The 21,884-nt window shown below is 41.1% G+C and overlaps 1 protein-coding gene across 1 annotated transcript; it reads left to right on the forward strand.

Moving 5' to 3' along the window:
* Positions 1-15,640: 15,640 nt before the first annotated feature.
* LOC136153719 (casein kinase I-like) lies at positions 15,641-16,654 on the forward strand. The gene has a single exon (XM_065915782.1). The coding sequence runs from the start codon at positions 15,641-15,643 to the stop codon at positions 16,652-16,654; it is 1,014 nt and encodes a 337-aa protein (XP_065771854.1).
* The last annotated feature ends 5,230 nt before the right edge of the window (positions 16,655-21,884 follow it).

Raw genomic sequence — 21,884 nt, forward strand, 5'->3', positions numbered from 1 at the left:
TATAGTATGGTAGAAAATTTTTGCAAATCATATACATAATAAGGGACATGTATCCATAATATATAAAGGAGTCTTACATCTCAATCCAAAAACAAGAAACACAATTAAAAATGGGCAAAATTCTTGAATAGATCTTTCTCCTAAGAAGATATACAAATAGCCACTGAACACATGAGAAGGTGCTGAACATCATTAGCTTCAAAAAGATGAAAGTCAAAGTCACAATGAGATACCAATTCACACCTGCTTGGATCGCTACAGTAAAACAGCCAAATAAAAACAAGTGGATCAATTAGAAGCCAGATACAATGCTGAGTGTAAAATGGTACAGCAGCTTTCCAAAATAATGTAGCAGTTTCTCAAAGTTAAACAAGAGTGACCATAGGACCCAGCAATTCCTCTCCTGGGTATATATGCCCAAAGAAATGGAAGCTTATGCATACTCAAAAAACTTGTATATAATGTTCACAGTAGCATTAATCATTACTTACTAAAAGCACAAACAATAGAAATATCCATGAGCTGACAGTTGGATAAGTAAATATGGTACATATATACAGTGAAATGTTCAACAATAATAAAATATGAAATACATCATGGACGAGCCTTTAAAATATTTTTAAGTCAAAGAAAGCAGTCATAGAGAATAATATACTGTGTGATTGCATGCATATGCAATGTTGAGAACAGACAGAAAGTACATTGGTAGATGCCTAGCATTAGGGTTTCTCATTTGTGTGACTAAAATATTGTTAAGTTTTGTTGATGGTTGCACAGTTTTGTGAATATACTAAATATCACTGACATGTTCACGTTCAAGGAGTCCATTGTATGGTTTATAAAGTAAACATAATTTGCAATAATTTATTTATAACAATAAAACTGCTAAAATTGATTTACATAAATAAACTAATAACAGTTCAGTCCATATCATCGTTCAGTTCAGTCACTCAGTAGTGTCTGACTCTTTGTAACCCCATGGGCTGCAGCACACCACACTTCCCTGTCTATCACCAACTCCCAGAGCTTGCTCAAACTCATGTCCATCGAGTCAGTGATGCCATCCAACCATCTCAGCCTCAATCGTCCCCTTCTCCTCTTGCCTTCCATCTTTCCCAGCATCAGGGTCTTTTCACTTTGCATCAGGAGGCCAAAATATTGGAGTTTCAGCTTCAGCATCAGTCCTTTCAATGAATATTCAGGACTGCTTTCTTTTAGGATTGACTGGTTTGATCTCCTTGCTGTCCAAGGGACACTCAAGAGTCTTCTCCAACACCACAGTTCAAAAGCATCAATTCTTCAGTGCTCAGCTTTCTTTATATTCCAAATTTCACATCCATACATGACTACTGGAAAAAACCATAGCTTTGACTAGACAGAGTTTGTCAGCAAAGTAATGTCTCTGCTTTTTAATATGCTGTCTAGGCTGGTCATAGCTTTTCTTCTAAGGAGCAAGCGTCTTTTAATTTCATGGCTGCACTCACCATCTGCAGTGATTTTGGAACTCCAAAACATAGTCTCTCACTGTTTCCATTGTTTACCCATCTATTTGCCTCAAAGTGATGGAACCGGATGCCATGATCTTAGTCTTCTGAATGCTGAGTTTTAAGCCAGCTTTTTCACTCTCCTCTTTCACTTTCATCAGGAGGTTCTTTAGTTCTTGTTCGCTTTCTTCCATTCCCTCAATCTTCATCTGGCTGAAACTGCTTACCTTCAACTCTCAGTTTACACTTATCTTTCTCTAGGGAGCATCTCTGCCCCTCTGAAATCAGATTATTTCCTGTTATGTACAGACAAGTCCATATAATTACCTTCTCTGTGATAGAAAGCATTTAGCCAGTTCCTTGTCAGAGCTTGTCTTATTGAACATCTCCCAACAGACTAGGAGTCACTGAGGGTAGAGACTGTGTGTGTCTTTTTCACCCTTGAACTCCAGAAATAACATAATCTAGGAGACACTATTTGATGTATTCAGTGTCATAGTTCAGTATCAGATGTTAGAATGGGGAAATAATTAATTATAAAATCATCCATCAAGTTCCTGTTCATCCAACACAGGTTGAATCTGAATGGAGGCAAAAGCCCTAAATAGATATTTCTCCAAAGAAGACATACAGAGGGTCAAGAAAAACATGAAAAGATGCTCAATTGTCACGAATTATTAGAAGAATGCAAATCAAAACTACAGTAAGGTATTATCTCACACTGGTCAGGACGACCATCACCAAAAGAAATCTACAAACAATAAGTGCTAGAGAGGTTGTGGTAAAAAGGGAACCCTACCGCCTACTGCACTGTTGGTAGGGATATACACTGATACAGTCACTATGGAAAACACTATGGAGGTTCCTTAAAAAGCTAAAACTAAAACTGCCATATGACCCACAACTGGGCATATACCCAGAGAAAGCCATATTTCAAAAAGATACACGCACACCAATGTTCACTGAGGCACTGTTTACAATAGCTAGGATATGGAAGCAACCTAGATGTTCACTGAAAGATGAATGGATAAATAAGCTGTGGTACATATATACAATGGAATTTTACTAAGTCAATGAAAGGAATGAAATTGTGCCATTTGTGGAGATACGGATGACCTAGAGGCTGTCATACAGAATTAATTTAGTCAGAAAGAGAAAAACAAATATTGTATATTAATGCATATATGTGGAATCTAAAATAAATTGTATGGATGACCTTATTTGCAAAGCAGAAATTGAGATGCAGATGTAGAGAACACATGTATATACACCAAGGGAGAAGGGCCAGTGAGATGAATTGGGAGATAGGGATTGACACATATACAAGATTGCTACTATGTATAATATAGATAACTAAAGAGAACCTACTGTAAAGCACAGGGAACTCTACTCAGTGCTCTGTGGGGACCTGAATAAGAAGGAAATCCAACAGAGATGGGATATATGTATAAGTATAGTGGAGTCACCTTGCCATATAGCAGAAACTAACACAACATTGTAAAGAATCTATACTTCAATAAAAAATCTGAATGGAAGAGTTCCGTTAATAAATTTGATATTTCTAATTTTAATGGGTGGAATATGACAGAATTTCATTATAAAACCGACAAATCTATCAACATTTACTCAAGTTCAGAATGGGCTAAGTGTAAATGCAGTCTGAGGTCTGGATATATTGGGGAAAGGTTCCTTTGGTCAGAATAGGATACAGCAAGGGTCAAGCCCTTGTTTCCATTGAAGGTTGTTGTGTCTGATTACAGTGCTTGGAATTGTGGGCACAATTTTGTTACCAAAAGGGGACTTGGGCCTAGGAGAAGCCCATCCAGTAAAGATGGAAACCCAGAAATATGAAGCTGGTTACTTTATGGTTACTAAATTGGCCATGCCTGGAACCACTCTGCCCAAGGACTTTTGTTATATAGATAATTTTCATCATGACTTAAACCAGTTGAGTCATGTTTTCTGCCATCTCAAGATTGTGTCTTAACCAAGTTATCCTAGCTCTGCCTAGTGATTCATTCCTGGTCCCTCTTTGTCACCAGAGAGACAAGGATGAGTCCTCTATTGGCTCCTGGGGACACTCTCAGGGACTTTGGCAAACCTTATCCATCCCCTTGGACTTCCCTAATACCCACCCAGGCTGTTCCCATTCTTACAATGGTCATGCAGAGGCTGGGACCCCACAGTTGGTACCGTTGGCTATAGAGCAAACAAGAAGAGTTATTTCCATATCTTTACAGCATATAATTTTTATCTCCCCTTACATAACCCCTGAGAAATCTGTATGTGGGTCAAGAAGCAACAGTTAGAACTGGACATGGAAGAACTCACTGGTTCAAAATTGGGAAAGGAGTATGACAAGGCTGTATATTGTCACCCTGCTTATTTATCTTATTTGAAGGGTACATCATGTGAAATGCTAGACTGGATGAATCACAAGCTGGAATCAAGATTGCCCTGAGAAAGATCAGCAACTTCAGATATGTGGATGATACCACTCTAATCGGCAGAAAGTGAAGGAGAGCCAAAGAGCCTTCTGATGAGGGTGAAAATGGAGCGTGATAAAGCTGTCTTGAAACTCAACATTGAAAAAAAACTAAGATCATGGCATTCAGTCCCATCACATCCTGGCAAATAGATGGGGGAAAAGTGGAAGCAATGACAGATTTTAGGTTTTTTGGCTCCAAAATCACTATGGATGGTGACTGAAGCCATAAAATTAAAAGACATTTTCTTCTTGGATGGAAAGCCATGACAAACCCAGACAGCATATTAAATAGCAGAGACATCACTTTGCTGACCAAGGTCCACCTACTGAAAGCTATGGATTTTCCAGTAGTCATGTACAGATGTGAGAGTTGGACCATAAAGAAGATTGAATGCTGATGAACTGATACTTTTGAACTGTGGTGCTGGAGAAGACTCTTGAGATTCCCTTGGAATACAAGGAGCTCAAATCACTCAATCCTAAAGGAAATCAACCCAGAATATTTGTTTGAAGGACTGATGCTGAACCTGAAGCTGCATTACGTTGGCCACACGATGCAAAGAGCTGACTCATTGGAAAAGATCCTGATGCCATGAAATATTGAAGGCAAAAGAAGGGTGCCACAGATGATGACATGGTTAGATAGCATCACTGACTGAATGGAAATAAACGTGAGCAAACTCTAGGAGACAGTAAAGAAGAGGGGAACCTAGTGTGCTGCAGCCCATAGGTTGTCAAGGAGTGGGACATGACTTATTGACTGAACAACAACAGAAGAACTCACCTGACGATACAATGATGCGTGTGCCCTGGTGTGTAAACTACAAGAACAGCATAGAGGACTTCCCTGGTAGTCCAGCGGTTGGGAGTCTGCCTGCCTATTCAGGGGTAATGGGTTCTACCTCTGGTCTAGGAAAATTCCACATGCTGTGGGGCAACTAAATCCATGTGCCACATCTACTGAAGCCCACATGTGCTGGAGCCTGTGCTTTGCAACAAGAGAAGCCTCCCACTTGCCACAACTAGAGAAAGCCTGTGCACAGCAACGAGGACACAGCACAGTCAAAATAAATTAAAAATGAAAGAACAGCAGGAGCAGTGAGCGGCAACTGTGCAGCGCTGGAGTGGCAAGTGGCTCCATTTCCCCTGAATATGCAGGCAGACTCCCGACCACTGGACTACCAGGGAAGTCCTCTATGCTGTTCTTATAGTTTACACACCAGGGCACACACATCATTGTATTGTCAGGTGAGTTCTTCTGTTGTTGTTGTTCAGTCGATAAGTCATGTCCCACTGCTTGACAACCCATGGACTGCAGCACACCAGGTTCCCCTCTCCTCTACTGTATCCTAGAGACAGAGAGGAGATACCCCATGACCAAGGTAAGGAGCAGTGGCTGCACATTGCTGGAGCAGCCGTGAAGAGATACTCCATGCCCAAGGTAAGAGAAACTGCAGTAAGAGCATAGGCTCTCAGAGAGGGAGTCAGAGGGTAGACAGACTGAAACCACAATCACAGAAAATTAACCAATCTAATCACATGGACCACAGCCTTGTCTAACTCAGTGAAACTAAGCCATGTCGTGTAGGGTCACCCAAGACGGATAGGTCATGTTGGAGAGTTCTGACAAAATGTGGTCCACTGGAGAAGGCAATGGCAAACCACTTCAGCATTCTTGCCTCGAGAACCCCATGAACAGTATGAAAAGGCAAAAAGATAGAACACTGAAAGATGAACACCCCAGGTTGGTAGGTGCCCAGTATGCTACTGGAGATCAGTGGAGAACTAACTCCAGAAAGAATGAAGAGACGGAGCCAAAGCAAAAACAACACACAGTTGTGGATGGGACTGGTAATAGAAGCAAGATCCAATGCTGTCAAGAGCAATGTTGCATAGGAACCTGGAATGCTAGGTCCATGAATCAAGGCAAATTGGAAGTGATCAAACAGAAGATGGCAAGAGTGAATGCCGACATTTTAGGAATCAGCAAACTAAAATGGACTGGAATGGATGAATTAAACTCAGATGACCATTATATCAACTACTGTGGGCAAGAATCCCTTCGAAGAAATGGAGTAGCCATCATAGTCAACAAAAGGATCCAAAATGCAGTACTTGGATGCAATCTCAAAAATGACAGAATGATCTCTGTTCATTCCCAAGGCAAACCATTCAATATCATGGTAATCCAAGTCTATGCCCCAACCAGTAAGCTGAAGAAGCTGAAGTTGAAGAGTTCTATGAAGACCTACAAGACCTTCTAGAACTAACACTCAAGAAAGATGTCTTTTTCATTATAAGGGTCTGGAATGCAAAAGTAAGAAGTCAAGAAACACCTGAAGTAACAGGTAAATTTGACCTTGGAGTACAGAATGAAGCAGGGCAAAGGCTAGTAGAGTTCTGCCAAGAGAATGCACTGGTCATAGCAAACATCCTCTTCCAACAACACAAGAGAAGATTCTACACATGGACATCAACAGATGGCCAACACCGAAATCAGATTGATTATATTCTTTGCAGCCAAAGATGGAGACGCTCTATACAGTCAGCAAAAACAAGACTGGGAACTGACTGTGGCTCAGATCATGAACTCCTTATTGCCAAATTCAGACTTAAATTGAAGAAAGTAGGGAAAACCACTAGATCATTCAGGTATGACCTAAATCAAATCCCTTATGATTATACAGTGGAAGCGACAAATAGATTTAAGGGACTAGATCTGATAGACAGAGTGCCTGATGAACTATGGATGGAGGTTCGTAACACTGTACAGGAGACAGGGATCAAGAGCATCCCTAAGAGAAAGAAATGCAAAACAGCAAAATGACTGTCTGAGGAGGCCTCACAAATAGCTTACAAATAGCATTACAAATGACTGTGAAAAGAAGTGAAACAAAAAGCAAAGGAGAAAAGGAAAGATACCCACTTGAATGCAGACTTCAAAAGAATAGCAAGGAGAGATAAGAAAGCCTTCCTCAGTGATCAGTGCAAAGAAATAGAAGAAAACAATAGAATGGGAAACACTAGAGATCTCTTCAAAAAAATTAGAGATACTAAGGGAACATTTCATGCAAAGATGGGCTCAATAAAGGACAGAAATGGAATGCACCAAACAGAAGCAGAAGATATTAAGAAGAGGTGGGAAGAATACACAGAAGAATTGTGCAGAAAAGATCTTCATGACCCAGATAATCACGATGTTGTGATCACTCACCTAGAGCCAGACATCCTGGAATGTGAAGTCAAGTGGGCATTAGGAAGCATCACTATGAATAAAGCTAGTGGAGGTGATAGAATTTCAGTTGAGCTATTTCAAATCCTGAAAGATGATGCTGTGAAAGTGTTGCACTCAATATGTCAGCAAATTTGGAAAACTCAGCAGTGGTCACAGGACTGGAAAAAGTCAGTTTTCATTCCAATTCCAAAGAAAGGCAATGTTAAAGAATGCTCAAACTACTGCATAATTGCAGTCATCTCACACACTAGTGAAGTAATGCTCAAAATTCTCCAAGCCAGGCTTCAGCAATACGTGAACTTCCAGGTGTTCAAGCTGGTTTTAGAAAAGGCAGAGGAACCAGAGATCAATTTGCCAACATCCGCTGGATCATCAAAAAAGTAAGAGAGTTCCAGAAAAACATATATTTCTGCTTTATTGACTATGCCAACGTCTTTGACTGTGTGGATCACAGTAAGCTGTAGAAAATTCTGAAAGAGATGGGAATACAAGACCACCTGACCTGCCTCTTGAGAAATCTGTTTGCAGGCCAGGAAGCAATGGTTAGAACTGGACATGGAACAACAGTCTAGTTCCAAATAGGAAAAGGAGTACATCAAGGCTGTATATTGTCACCCTGCTTATTTAACTTATATGCAGTGTACATCATGAGAAACACTGGGCTGGATCAAGCACAAGCTGGAATCAAGATTGCCGGGAGAAATATAAGTAACCTCAGATATCCAGATGACACCACCCTTGCGGCAAAAAGTGAAGAAAAACTAAAGAGTCTCTTGATGAAAGTGAAGGAGGAGAGTGATAAAGTTGGCTTAAAGCTCAACATTCAGAAAACTAAGATCATGGCATCTAGTCCCTTCACTTCATGGGAAATAGATGGGGAAACAGTGAAAACAGTGGCAAATTTTATTTTCTTGTGCTCCAAAATCATTGACGATGGTGACTGCAGTCATGAAATTAAAAACACTTGCTATTTGGAAGAAAAGCTATCACCAACCTAGACAGCATATTAAAAAGCAGAGACATTACTTTATCAACAAAGGTCCATCTAGTCAAAGCTATAGTTTTTCCAGTAGTTATATATGGGTGTGAGGGTTGGATTATAAAGAAAACTGAGCACTGAAAAATTGATGCTTTTGAACTGTGGTGTTGGAGAAGACTCATGAGAGTTCCTTGGGCTGCAAGGAGATCCAGCCAGTCCATCCTAAAGGAAATCAATCCTGAATATTCATCGGAAGGACTGATGCTGAAGCTGAAACTCCAATACTTTGGCCACCTGATGCGAAGAACTGACTCCTTGGAAAAGACCCTGATGCTGGGAAAGGTTGAAGGCAGGAGGAGAAGGGGACGATAGAAGATGAGATAGTTGGATGGCATCACCAACTTATGGAAATGAGTTTTAGCAAGCTCTGGGAGTTGGTGATGGACAGTGAGGCCTGGTGTGCTACAGTCCATAAAATCACAAAAAGTCTGACAATACTGAGTGACTGAACTGGTCTGAAAGTCATAGTTAAGGCAGCCATGTCTGTACTGAGAGGGCTTTCCTAGGCGAACTTTTCCTAGGGCCTTTTCCAGGCAAGATTACTGGACTGGGTTGTCATTTCCTTCTCCAGAGGATCATCCCAACTCAGGGATCCAACCCAGGTCTCTTGCACTCCAGGCAGACGCTTTACTGTCTGAGCCACCATGGAAGCCCAGGGGAACATGTACAGTAAAAGAGAACATTGTATCAACAAACTCTGGGGATCAAAAAGAAATCTTGTTAGATCAGTGACATACTCTCCAAAGTCTGCAATGCAAGAAACCTTCAGTTGTCCTTCCTTTCTTTAACAAGGGGCAATTATTATCCACAGAGCAAGATTATTGTATGAAGGCTGAGACCTGCTTTACTTCCCTTTTGATGCCATCCATTGGAATATTACACTAAGTATAAGTAAGTAAGAGAAAAAATAATTTTGGATAGAATGAGAGATGACAGCTACTTTCACACACTCCTGGCAGGACTGGGAGGCAGCTAGAGTATGCATCAAGATTTGAATATAAACACTGTAGAATTTGTAGATTTTATTTTTAAAATATCTTCTGATCAAACAGACAGATGTACACTGATTATTAAAAATATTTATTGCAGCTATATGTGAAAATGTGTAAAACTGAAAAAAAATATACATCCATGAATATTTGGTTGTATGTGTGCTATGTGTGCTAAGCCACTTCAGTCATGTCAAACTCTTTGTTACCTTATGGAGTCTAGCTCACCAGGCACCTCTGTCCATGGGATTCTCATGCCCTCCTCCAGGGAATCTTCCCGACCCATGGATCAAATCCACATCTCTTATGTCTCCTGCATTGGCAGGCAGATACTTTATCACTAGCGCTACCTGAAGTAGATTCAAGGGATTAGATCTGATAGACAGAGTGCCTGAAGAACTATGGATGGAGGTATGTAATATTGTTCAGGAGGTTTTAATCAAAAACATCCCCAAGAAAAAGAAATGCAAAAAGGCAAATGGCTGTCTGAGGAGGCCTTAGAAATAGCTGAGAAAAGAAGAGAAGCTAAAGACAAAGGAGAAAAGGAAACATATACCCTTCTGAATGAGAGTTCCAGAGAATATCAAGGGGAGATAAGAAAGCCTTTTTGAGTGAACAGTGCAAACAAATAGAGGAAAACAATAGAATGGGAAGGACTAAAGATCTCTTCAAGAAAAGTAGAGATACCAAGGGAACATTTCATGCAAAGATGGGCACAGTACAGAACAGAAATGGTATAGACCTAACAGAAGCAGAAGATATTAAGAAGAGGTGGGAAGAATACACAGAAGAACTATACAAAGAAGATCCTAATGACCCAAATAACTACAACAGTGTGATCACTCACCTAGAGCCAGACATCCTGGAGTGTGAAGCCAAGTTTGTCTTAAGAAGCACCACTAGGAACAAACCTAGAAGAGGTGATGGAATTCCTGCTGAGATATTTCAAATTCTAAAAGATGATGCCGTTAAAGTGATGCACTCAATATGCCAGCAAATTTGGAAAACTCAGCAGTGGCCACAGGATTGGAAAAGGTCAGTTTTCATTCCAAACCCAAAGATGAGCATTGCCAAAAAAATGTTCACAGTACCACACAATTGCACTCATTTCATGTGCTAGCAAAGTGATGCTCAAAAGCCTTCAAGCTAGCTTCAGTGGTATGTGAACCAAGAATTTCCAGACATACAGGCTGGATTTAGAAAAGACTGTGGAACCAGAGATCAGATTGCCAACATCCGTTGAAACATAGAAAAAGCTAGAGATATCCAAAAAAACCACATCTACTTCTGCTTTATTCACATCACTAAAGCCTTTGAATGTGTAAATCACAGCACACTGTGGAAAATCCTTAAAGTGATGGGAATACCTGACCACCTTACCTGCTTCTTGAGAAACCTGTATGCAGGTCAAGAAGCAACAGTTAGAATCGGACATGGAAGAACAGCCTGGTTCCAAATTGGGAAAGGAGTATGTCAAGGCTGTATACTGTCACCCTGCTGATTTAATTATATGCAGAGAATATCATGCCAAATGCTGGACTGGATGGAGCACAAACTGGAATCAAGATTGTTGGGAGAAATATCAGTAACCTCAAATATGCCATAACACACTCTTATTTGCACAAAGTTAAGAGGAACTAAAGAGCCTCTTGATGAAAGTGAAGAGGAGAGTGAAAAACCTGTCTTAAAACTCAACATTCAAAAACTGAAGATCATGGCATCTGGTTCCATCATTTCATGGCAAATGGATGGGGAAACAATGCAAAACAGTGACAGACTTTATTTCCTTGGGCTCCAAAATCACTGGGATGGTGACTGCAGCCATGAAATGAAAATACACCTCTTCCCTGGAAGAAAAGCAATGACAAACCTAGACAGCATATTAAAATGCAGAGACATTACTTTTCTGACAAAGGTCCGTATAGTCAAAGCTATGGCTTTTCCAGTAGTCATGTACGGAGATGAGAGTTGCACGATAAAAAAGGCTGAGTGTCCAAGACTTGATTCCTTTGAACTGTGGTTCTGGACAAGGTTCTTGAGAGTCCCTTAGACTGCAAGGAGTCAATCCTAAAGGAAATCAACCGTGAATATTTGTTTGAAGGACTGATGCTGAAGCTGAAGCTCCAATACTTTGGCCACTTGATTCAAGGTGCCAACTCACTGGAATAGACCCTGATGCTGGGAACGATTGAAGGAAGGAGGAGAAGGAGATGACAGAGGATGAGGTGATTGGGTGGCATCACCAAATCAATGGGCGTGAATTTGAGCAAACTTTGAGAAATGGTGAAACACAAGTAAGCTTGGTGTGCTGCAGTCCATACAGTTGAAAAAGTTGGACGCAACTAAGCAAGTAAGCCGAGCGCAACCTATAGCCCACCAGGCACTTCTGTCCATGTGGATTCTCCAGTCAAGAATATTGGAGTGGGTTGCCATGCCCTCCTCCAGGGAATCTTCCCAACCCAGGGATCAAACCCAAGTATCCCATATTGCAGGCAGATTATTTACCCTCTGAGCCACCAGGGTAGCCCATTTGATTGAATTTGTTGTTCATTCCCTCAATCATATCTGATTTTTGTGTCCCCATGGACTGCAGCTTGCCAGGCCTCCCTGTCCTTTACCATCTCCCAGATCCTGCTCAAACTCATGCCCACTGAGTCAGTGATGCTATCCAACCATCTCACCCTAATAAAGCTGTCTAATTCCATGCATGAAGTGATATGAATTTAAAACTATAAGTATGCCTTGAAATCTTCAGGCCACACTCACTAAAACACGTGGCCTATGTATAGAAACTGTTAACATCACAAACAGCATAGCCCAGTATTTTTGGGGGGGGGGTTATTAGAGTATTGTACATATGCTTTTTGTATCAGTCCAGACTCATAAAGGAGCTGATGCTAAAGCAGAATTCAAAATGCAAGAAATTTATTAGGAGAAGTGACGTGAGAGAAAGTGTTATTTCAGGGGAAGTTGGGAGAGCCACTGCATTCAGATCCTGGTATGAATGCCAATGAAAGAGAGACAAGGACTAATGCCTGGGTGGAAGCATCTTAAAGGGTGCAACACTTCTCAGTACAGTTTGCAAGGTCACTGGGGAGTCTTTGAGTCAATGTTGGCCATCAACTTCTGCTTTTTGCCAACCCTGCAGAACTAGTGGTAATGTCCCACTTGTGACAATCAAAACTCACCCTCCATATATGAAACAATGGTTGGCAAAATGTTGTACATCAGGCAATTTGAAGGACAGTGATCCCTGAGAGAGAAGAAACAAAAGAGGTGTGAACAGTGACTGTCCCAGCTTACTGCCTAGAGTTTTTAGTTTGCTGCCGCACATGGAGGGGAACCTAGCTGGAGTCAGTGGAGACCTGACTTCAGAAGACAGAGCTGAGGTCTCAGGAGATGAAGGCAACTAGGGGTCAATGGGTGCCAGACAGGAGAATGCTACAAAGTGAGAGAATCCCAGGGATCGTCAAAGTGTCATGTACTCAGTCCATGCATGTGAGGCCAGGGAAAGTACATCTGAAAGAAGTAGAGAGAACACTGCCTAGTGCTTGGACTCAGATGGTCATAGTGCCTTTCTGAGTCAGCCAGAGTGGAAAACCTCAGGATTCATGGGACACTGGGTTAGGACTCAGAAGGCGAGTTCAGTTCATTTCATTCAGGACTCAGTAGTGGGAGTTCAGTTCAGTTCAGTCACTCAGTTGTGTCCGACTCTTTGCAAGCCCATGGACTGCAGCACACCAGCCTCCCTGTCCATCACCAACTCCTGGACCTTGCTCAAACTCATGTCCATCAATTCGGTGATGCCATCCAACCATCTTATCCTCTGTCATCCCCTTCTCCTCCTGCCTTCAATCTTTTCCAGCATCAGCGTCTTTTTCAAGGAGTCAGTCCTTTGCATCAGATGGCCAAAGTGTTGGAGGTTCAGCTTCAGCATCCGTCCTTCCGATGAATAGTCAGGACTGATTTTTCTTTAGCATTGACTTGTTTGATCTCCTTGCAGTTGAAGGGACACTCAAGAGTCTTCTCCAATACCACAGTTCAGAAGCGTCAATTCTTTTGCGCTCAGTTTTCTTTATGATCCAACTCTCACATCCATACATGACTACTGGAAAAACCATAGCTTTGACTATACTGACCTTTGCTGGCAAAGTAGTGTCTCTGCTTTTTAATATGCTGTCTAGGTTGGTCATAGCTTTTCTTCCAAGGAGCAAGCATCTTTTAATTTCATGGCTGCAGTCACCATCTGCAGCAATTCTGGGGCCTAAGATAATAAAGTCTGTCACTGTTTCCATTGTTTCCCTATCTATTTGCCATGAAGTGATGGGACAGGATGCCATGATCTTAGTTTTTTGAATGCTGAGTTTTCAGTCTGCTTTTTCACCCTCCTCTTTCATTTTCATGAGGAGGTTCTTGATGAGATCTCTTGTTTTATCAAGTGATGAAACTACTCCAAGGAGTGGGAGTAATGAGTCCAGTTTTGAGCACTGCTCCAGTTTTCCCTAACAAATAAGATTGAACATAAGGAAATGAATAATTGAGTCATCAAACAGACAAACAAGCAAATAAGTAAGTGAATAAGTAAATAATATTGGAGAGGAGGGTAATGCTTACTTTCACACAATGCTGGTATCAGCTGGAAGCCAGGCTAGGAATATGCATCAAGATGGAAGTGGCTTTGGAATTGGGCAGCGGGGAGAGGCTGGAAAAATTTGTAGATGGTTGATAGAAAAAGTCTGGATTGCCTCAAAGAAACTGATGGGAGAAATAGGAATACTGTGTTTTTGCTGAGGTCTCAGATACACCTCCCAGGTGACGCTAGTGGTAAAGAATACTCCTGCCGATGCTGGAGACTCCTGTTCCATCCCTGGGTCAAGAAGATCTGTCAGAGAAGGAAAGGGCGACCCACTCCAGTTTTCTTGCCTGGGGAATCTCATGGACAGAGGAGACTGGTGGGCTACAGTTCATGGGGTTACAAAGAGTCGGACAGGACTGAAGCAAATTAGCACACAGCACTGGCCAAAGAACCTAGCATGTCTGGTATCTACCTGTTTAAGATATGAATTCTAGGTATTTTCTAAAAGAACTAGAAGATTTAGAAAAGTTAATTTAATCTTAATATCTGAATAACGATTTACTGATTGAATTTAACACATGATGAATAAGAGAAATGAATAGCTTTAAATATTTTTACCCTGCACAATGTTAGGTATAACTAGGTATTTAATAAGCATAGCATATTATGGCGAAAATCATTAAAGACAAGTAACTTCCTAGTTCTCTTCCATCCAACCCCCAGTGCTGACCATGTCACCTTGAATGGGACTGTATTGTAACAGGGGTCATCAAGGACGTCACTGTGGACTTCAGCAGGGAGGAGTAACAGCACTTGGACCCTTTACAGACGTGCCTGCGCCAGGATGTGACACTGGAGACCTACAGCCAACTGTGCGCAATGGGTGAGTAAGCACAGCTGCCCTCTGCACCTTCCAGGGGCCTCAGAGAGGCTGCTTGCAGTCTCAGCTGCTGAAGGCTCTGGGGCATCTGAAGTGTGTAATGGTGCCATCTTTGATTTGCCCGAGATACTTCAGTCCTTTTACACTTCTTGGTTACTCTATTCCCAGGGAAATGGGATTACTTTCCTGAAGAGCAAATAGGAGCCTGGTTGAAAGGCCCTGAAACCCAGTTAACTGGACCCATCCGTGTCATGTCCTATTCACAGAGAACCAAGTTCCCAAACTAGAGGTCACCTTCAAGCTGGAGCAAGGAGACGGCGCATGGACACGGGAGGAGGAAAGCCCACATCACGGCTGCTCAGATGTGTGACCTGAGTAGCTGGGGGACGTGGAGTAGATCTGTTTTTCTAGGAGAGGCTGACGCCTTTGAAAGGCTCTGAAGATAATCTGTCTTGAAGGTTCTAAGAGCGCCCGTGACTCCTTTCCCAGAGTTCTCTGCGCCATGAAGCGCCCGCCTGGAACTCGGGGCACTTTGTGTTGGCTGCAGCCGTTATAACAAGATGGCAGCGCCGGCGGAGTGACCAGGGGTCCCTCCTGGCGGCAGCCGGCGGCACTGGTGGCGGTGGTATCGCTGCCATAACTTCACGGCTCCCCTTTACCAGCCCCCGAAGTCGTCGCCAGAAGCCAGAGGCTCAGCCGGCTAACGGTGAGAACCCCCTCAATGGTCTGTGGGCTGTCAACGGTTGGTGGGCTGGTGAAAAGAAACCTGACCGTAGCGGTGGTCAGGTTCCCCTTGGCCGATTCTGGGCCCTGTAACGCTGAGAAACAGCCAGCGTTCCCTGTTTCCTGCCTGCCTTCACAGTCTTGCCCCGTGGACGAACCCTAAGGGCATCCATCGTCCCTTTAGAGGTGTCAGAGCTTAGCCTCAACTCTATCTTTGTCTCTCAGGATGGAGAGCAGCAGCAGACCCAAGACTGATTTCACTGTCGGAGGGAGATATAAACTTGTTCGGGAGATCGGGTGTGGCTCCTTTGGGGACGTTTATTTGGCGATAGACCTCACCAGCCACGAGGAAGTGGCAGTAAAACTAGAATCACAGAATGCGAGGCAGCCCCGGTTGGTACATGAGACGGAGCTCTATAATATTCTTCAAGGTGGGGTTGGCATCCCCCAGATACGGTGGTCTGGTCAGGATGCGGACTCTAATGTGCTAGTCATGGATCTTCTGGGACCCAGCCTTGAAGACCTCTTCAATTTCTGTTCGAGAAAGTTCACGATGAAAACTGTACTTATGTTAGCTGATCAGATGATCAGTAGACTCGAATATGTACATACACACAATCTGATACACAGAGACATTAAACCAGATAACTTCCTAATGGGTACTGGGAAGCAGTGGAAGAAATTATTCCTTATTGATTTTGGTTTGGCCAAGAAGTACAGAGACAGTAGGACAGGGCAACACATATCGTACAGAAAGGGTAAAAGGCTCACTGGCACGCCTCCCTATGCTAGCATCCGTGCACATCTTGGTAGTGAACAGAGTCGCCGAGATGACATGGAATCATTAGGATATGTTTTGATGTATTTTAATAGAGCCAGCCTGCCATGGCAAGGACTACAGGCTGCAACAATGAAGGAAAGATATGAAAAGATTAGAGAAATGAAGATGGCCACACCTGTTGATGTTTTATGCAACGGATTTCCTGTAGAATTTGCCATGTACTTTAAGCATTGTCATGGGCTGTCCTTTGAGGAAGCCCCGGATTACACATACCTGAGGCAGCTATTCCGCCTTCTTTTCAGGACCCTGAATTACCAACATGACTATGCATTTGATTGGATAGTGTTAAAGCAGAAAGCAGAACAGCAGGCTGCCTCTTCAAGTGGGCAGTGTCAGCAGGCCCAAACACCTACAGGCAATGAGACTGACAAAACCAAAAGTGAAGTGAAAGGTTCATAAGCATGAATCAAGGAACAGAGGACACAGAACAGGAGACTGGAGCACCAAATTCATTTCCCTCTAAACTGGTTCTGGTTAGCAGAGATGGTCTCCTCTGAGTTGAAAGCTTTGTCATTAATAAACATGGCACCCAGTTTTTCATTTCACTTTTTCAAGTGGAAAAGTTCACTAAATGCTTGACACACACACACATTGGTGGGAAAATTGTGCCTATGCCAATTTTAATTAAATTCTTTTATTTTGAACTATACTGCTTTGAGAGATCTCATTTCAGAAGAATAGCCTGTACAGTTGCTATGGTTGTTAATGCATTCTGTGGGTTTATCCATCCCTGGGGTTTGCAGGTTGTTCACTTAAAACATTCTTAATATGGTTGACTTCTTTGTTTGCAAGCCAGCTGATATGGTCGTAATCAATATTCCAAGTCTGAGCATATGAACAACTCTGCTTGCTTACTTGAGCTGGAAATAACAGCCTCTGAAGTGAAGACTTAAGAAAAACTTAGTGACTACTAGATTATCCTTAGGATTCGGCGTTAACTCTATAATGTTCTTGGTATTTTAAAAAAGCGTGTTTGTCACAGAATTTTAGTTAACATCTTAAACTGAACATGTATACATGTTGCTTACATAAACGTAGTCATTGTAAACATCTACATGACCTGGGATTTGTTTTTATTTTGAAATGGAAGCTTTTTGGCTTACAGATTCATTAAAAATTGTAAACTGTTTCTTTAAAAACAAAAAAAACAAGCTTTAAACTTTTAGAAGTGCTTAGACAGGGTTAACAGAAGCCCCTTTGATACTTAAATGCCATCTCCCAGTATGACCCTTGCCAACATCCACTGTCTTCTTTGCCTGGCTTTTTGGCAGGAGAGCTATCTGCCCTTCCCCCATCCCTGTAGCCTGGATCAAGGTGCTACCGTCTCAAGCACCTTGCTTTCTTAGTTATTTTTTTCCTTCCCTAATATTTTGTGCTTCTTCTGTCCTGCCTGCCCCTCCCCCACCATAGATTTTGTCCTTATGCAATGGGAATCCATATATCTGCTTCCTTTCAAAACCACCAATTCCTGCTTTTGCTCCTGCCAATCCCTTTCCATTTCCTCCTCAGCTTTTCACCTGTCATCTAGAACCAGTCTCATTTCATTTCACACATGTCAAGAGTGACATCAGATTCTATACTCTTGCTCATCAGCCTATGTCTCATCCTCAGTTGCTAACTTCCTGGTGTTTGTGCTTCAGTTTCTCTTATAATCAGCTACTTTGAATGTTAATTGTCTTTGTTATCTATGTGGGATTCCATTCTTCGAGGAGCTTGTTCTTATTGTTCTATCTATTTGTAACTGTAGAGATTTTGTGTTTTCCTTGTTGATGAATACCTTGTTTTCTTTTTACAAACTTTTTTCCTTCCGTTCCCTCTAACTGAAGGGCCCTGTCTACTGTCCTCTGCTCTTCCCTTCCTTAAGGGAATCTTCCATCCATTCTGAACACGTTTTATTTTCCTATTCTACTGACTCATATACTGATACCTTCAGTCCTTGCATTACGACTGTACCCTAGTACCAGAATTTACCTATGTAGAGTGACATTTCTCAGAGCTGTGCAGTTCCTTCATTCTCAATATGTTATTAACTGAAATCATCGTTGCCCAAATCAGATATTTTTCTCCAATATTCTTCACCCTGCAATTCCTCTTTTTTTCCTCTTTTTGAAATTATTTAAATGCCCCCCGCTTTTTAAGTTTCATCTATTTCACCACAAAGTAAGTCCATGTTTTATCCTGGATTATTCTGTTCCTAATGGGATTAATTGATTCCATTTTTTAACAAGTTCATTTTAGGTGCTCCTGACAGATTTCATTACCTAAACCATGACATTTATCTTGTACTAGCTTTATGAAATAAAATTGCAGTTACTCCCAGTTATGTAGTACATGATAATGCCTCTTAATGACAACAGACCCCTTGTTTCCAACTGAAACTTATCTTCCAACACGCATGTTTAACTCCAGTTTTCTTAATGCTTCCTACATAGGAAATTTCTGTGTCTAGGCTATTGATTATTTAGGGCTCTATTTAGATACAGGCTTCACCTGTTCCGTAAAATTGGGCCCTTATTCACTCCAGTATCTAATATTCTTTTCCTTTTCTCACCCCCACCATCCCATAGAAACTCAGAACAAATAAAAACTTTTCCCCTTTTATTTCAATTTTTTATTGAAAACTTTTGGAGAGATGATACATTCACAAAGATTGAAATTCAGAAAGTGTGAAAGAGAAAAGTCTCACTCTCACATCTACCCCCCAGTTCTCTTCCCTGGGGACTACCAATGTTAATCATTTTTTACTTTCTTTCCAGAAGTATTTCTTTACAAGTAATGCTTTTAGATTGTCTGGTATATGATTATTTTCCATCCTATATCTATGAAAAATCTTTAAGAATAGAAAAATAATATTTTATTCTTAAATTTTCTAGTGGAAAAATGGAGAAACCAGGTCAAGTACTGACATTAATAGTTTTGTGTAGATGTTTCAGTGGGTTTTTTTAAAAGTGTGTCAAAAAGAGTTCAAAGAATCAGATTGTTAGTAGGAAGGGGTGAAATGGCTTGAGAACAAAACAGAAATTCAGCCTTGTTCATTAATCACTCTAGTGAAGCAGACAACTCTCACTCAAAAAGCATCAAGGTGGGCAGCATAGTGTCTTCTTTCAAAATTCGGAGAAAATTACGTCTCCCTAAAGTTGTGGTGAGACTGGACTAATTTTCAGAGCATAGTGCTCTTAACTGATCTATGAATCATATATATATATTTTGAACTGGCACAACAGAGCAGAAAGAGCCAGATTAATGGAAGAAGTGTATGTGAATAATTATTGGATTGGGGAATATGCTGGATTTTTTGAGGACATGTTCATGACTAGCAGAATGCAAACTCACATCCATAGCTGTGGTTCCAGAATGATGACTCTATTTATGTGCTGATAAGGAAGTCTGTGGGCTCAGAAATGTTAAAGATAATTATTTTCGGCACAGGCATTAACTTTTTACATTGAATAGTGGTAGCTGTAACTAAATATTATTGACTCTAGTGAATTTTGTACACATATACTAAATGAAGTAGAAAGTTGGAAAAAGTTCTCAATCCATGCCTATGAATCAGGATGCTTAAGATCTATAGAATAAATGAAATGAGGCTTGTGAATATACAGAGCACAGCATAGGAGTGAAAGAATAGTGAAGTCTGGCAGACATAAGACAAAGTTCTAGATTTCACTATTTTAGCCTAACCAAAAGAAGAAAACAAACTGAATTTCATGATCTGATCAGGCTCAGTATTTTAAAATTTGGCATAATGGGATAATACCATAGCTTATTCATTCTATTTAATATTAAAACCTATTGTATTTCATCTTCTGTACAAAGCATCAGTGATTTCCCCTTCCAGCTGACTTGGTACATTACTTAGGGTAAAAGTGAGCTGCTGGAAGAACTAAATGGGTACCAGATCGTCTATGTAAGTGGAGACATGCTGTCTTGTTTTAATCTCTCCTGCATATGACCCATGTCACCTTGGGAAAATTATCTACCTGTTCTGGGCTTTAGTTTCCTCTTTTAAAAATAGGTATAATAGTATCTAGCACATATGATTTCTGGGAGAATTAAATGAGTTTATATGTGTGTACATGCTTCTGTGTCACTTAGAACAGTGCCTGGCATGTCCTAAAAGCTATTTAAGTACATAGCATGTAGTAAGAACTATACAAGTGTTTTCTGTCATCATCATCGTCATCAGCATCATCTGGTTTGCCTGTGTCCAACCTGGATCAGTTGCATGTAACTCCACCATATTTGACTAACTTTTAAATTTGAATTTTGCCTCCTTTTTCTCCTTTTAAGAGAGAAACATGGGATTGAAATCATACACTCGATAACTACTGTAAAAGCTTTATTTCACAATGAGAAACTAGATTATTTCAAGAGGAATTATTCACTGTTTCTTTTAATTAAAATGGTTACTCATTTTAAATAAAATTACAATATTGTAAAGTAATTAGCCTCCAAGTAATAAAAATAAATGGAAAAATAAAATAAAGAACAAAGTTCTAAAAATAAATAAATAAAAAACTGTGACAATATCATGACCAGATAAATATAAGGAAAACCAAAATAGACCTTTGTGTCATGTTGCTTTCATCACTAAGAACACACTGAGTAAGTATAGAGATTATGAACATAAGTACACTGGAAAAATAACTTACATGATCCCATAGTTAGTTCATAAGAACAACCCCTTAAAATGATACATTTGGGAGTGGTTTGAAGTAGACCTTAAACTTACAAGGTCTAATATAAGTAATATAGGAAAACCTGGAGAAGATTATTGGTTGTAGTCAAATTTTACTTATTCCTTTTCCTATACCATGTCAATTCTCATCTAAATGAGAAATTCTGTGAACCTAATCAGTGTGGGAAAGCCCTCAGCCAGAAACAAGAACACATTCCTCACTGAAAATTTCTTCCTAGGGGGCGGCGGGCGAGGACCTGGACGCATGCGCACCGCGCTCCGTTCCGTTCTGCGCCCAGAGCGGTCCGCGTTGGAGGGGGCGCCAGCGCGGCGGGCTCGCCTGGTGTCACCTCATGGACTTAATGCGTTTTTTAATCTGGAAAGGAGATTGTATAGATGAGTCCCGCAACTCCTCCTTTTCGCCCGACGCCCTGGCACTGCCGCTTCCGGCTGGGTCCTCAGCCTGGTTCTCAGCAGTGAGACCACAGAGTCCTAAGTACTGGACCGCCAGGAAGGAAGTCCCCCAACACAGTTATTAATGATGCCCCTTTCCCATTCTAAAGTGTCCTGGTTTAGATGATAAAGTATAAAGTTAACTCAGCTATACTCCATAAGGAGATCAAACATGTTTTTGAAATTCAGTTATCAGGAAACATTTATCCTGGAAGAATCGGCATATTTTCTACCTGTGACCAATGTAAATCTTGCAAATGACTGCATTTCTTTTCCAGCTGCATCTAATAGGAAGGTAAGAAAGAAACTTATAGCTCAATTTTATTTACTCTTTAGGACTGTCAGGCACAAATGTCTACAGTCAAAATAGATGCTGGTGCTGACTTTGTTCATTCTTTCTATATCTGCTCTGACCTAAATTTATAGAGTCATACCTGAACATATTGCTTCAGGGATTCTTAAAGGCCCCCTAAAAACACTGGGAAAGCAATGGAT

The sequence above is a fragment of the Muntiacus reevesi genome, chromosome X, assembly GCF_963930625.1.
Source record: "Muntiacus reevesi chromosome X, mMunRee1.1, whole genome shotgun sequence".
Lineage (NCBI taxonomy): Eukaryota > Metazoa > Chordata > Mammalia > Artiodactyla > Cervidae > Muntiacus > Muntiacus reevesi.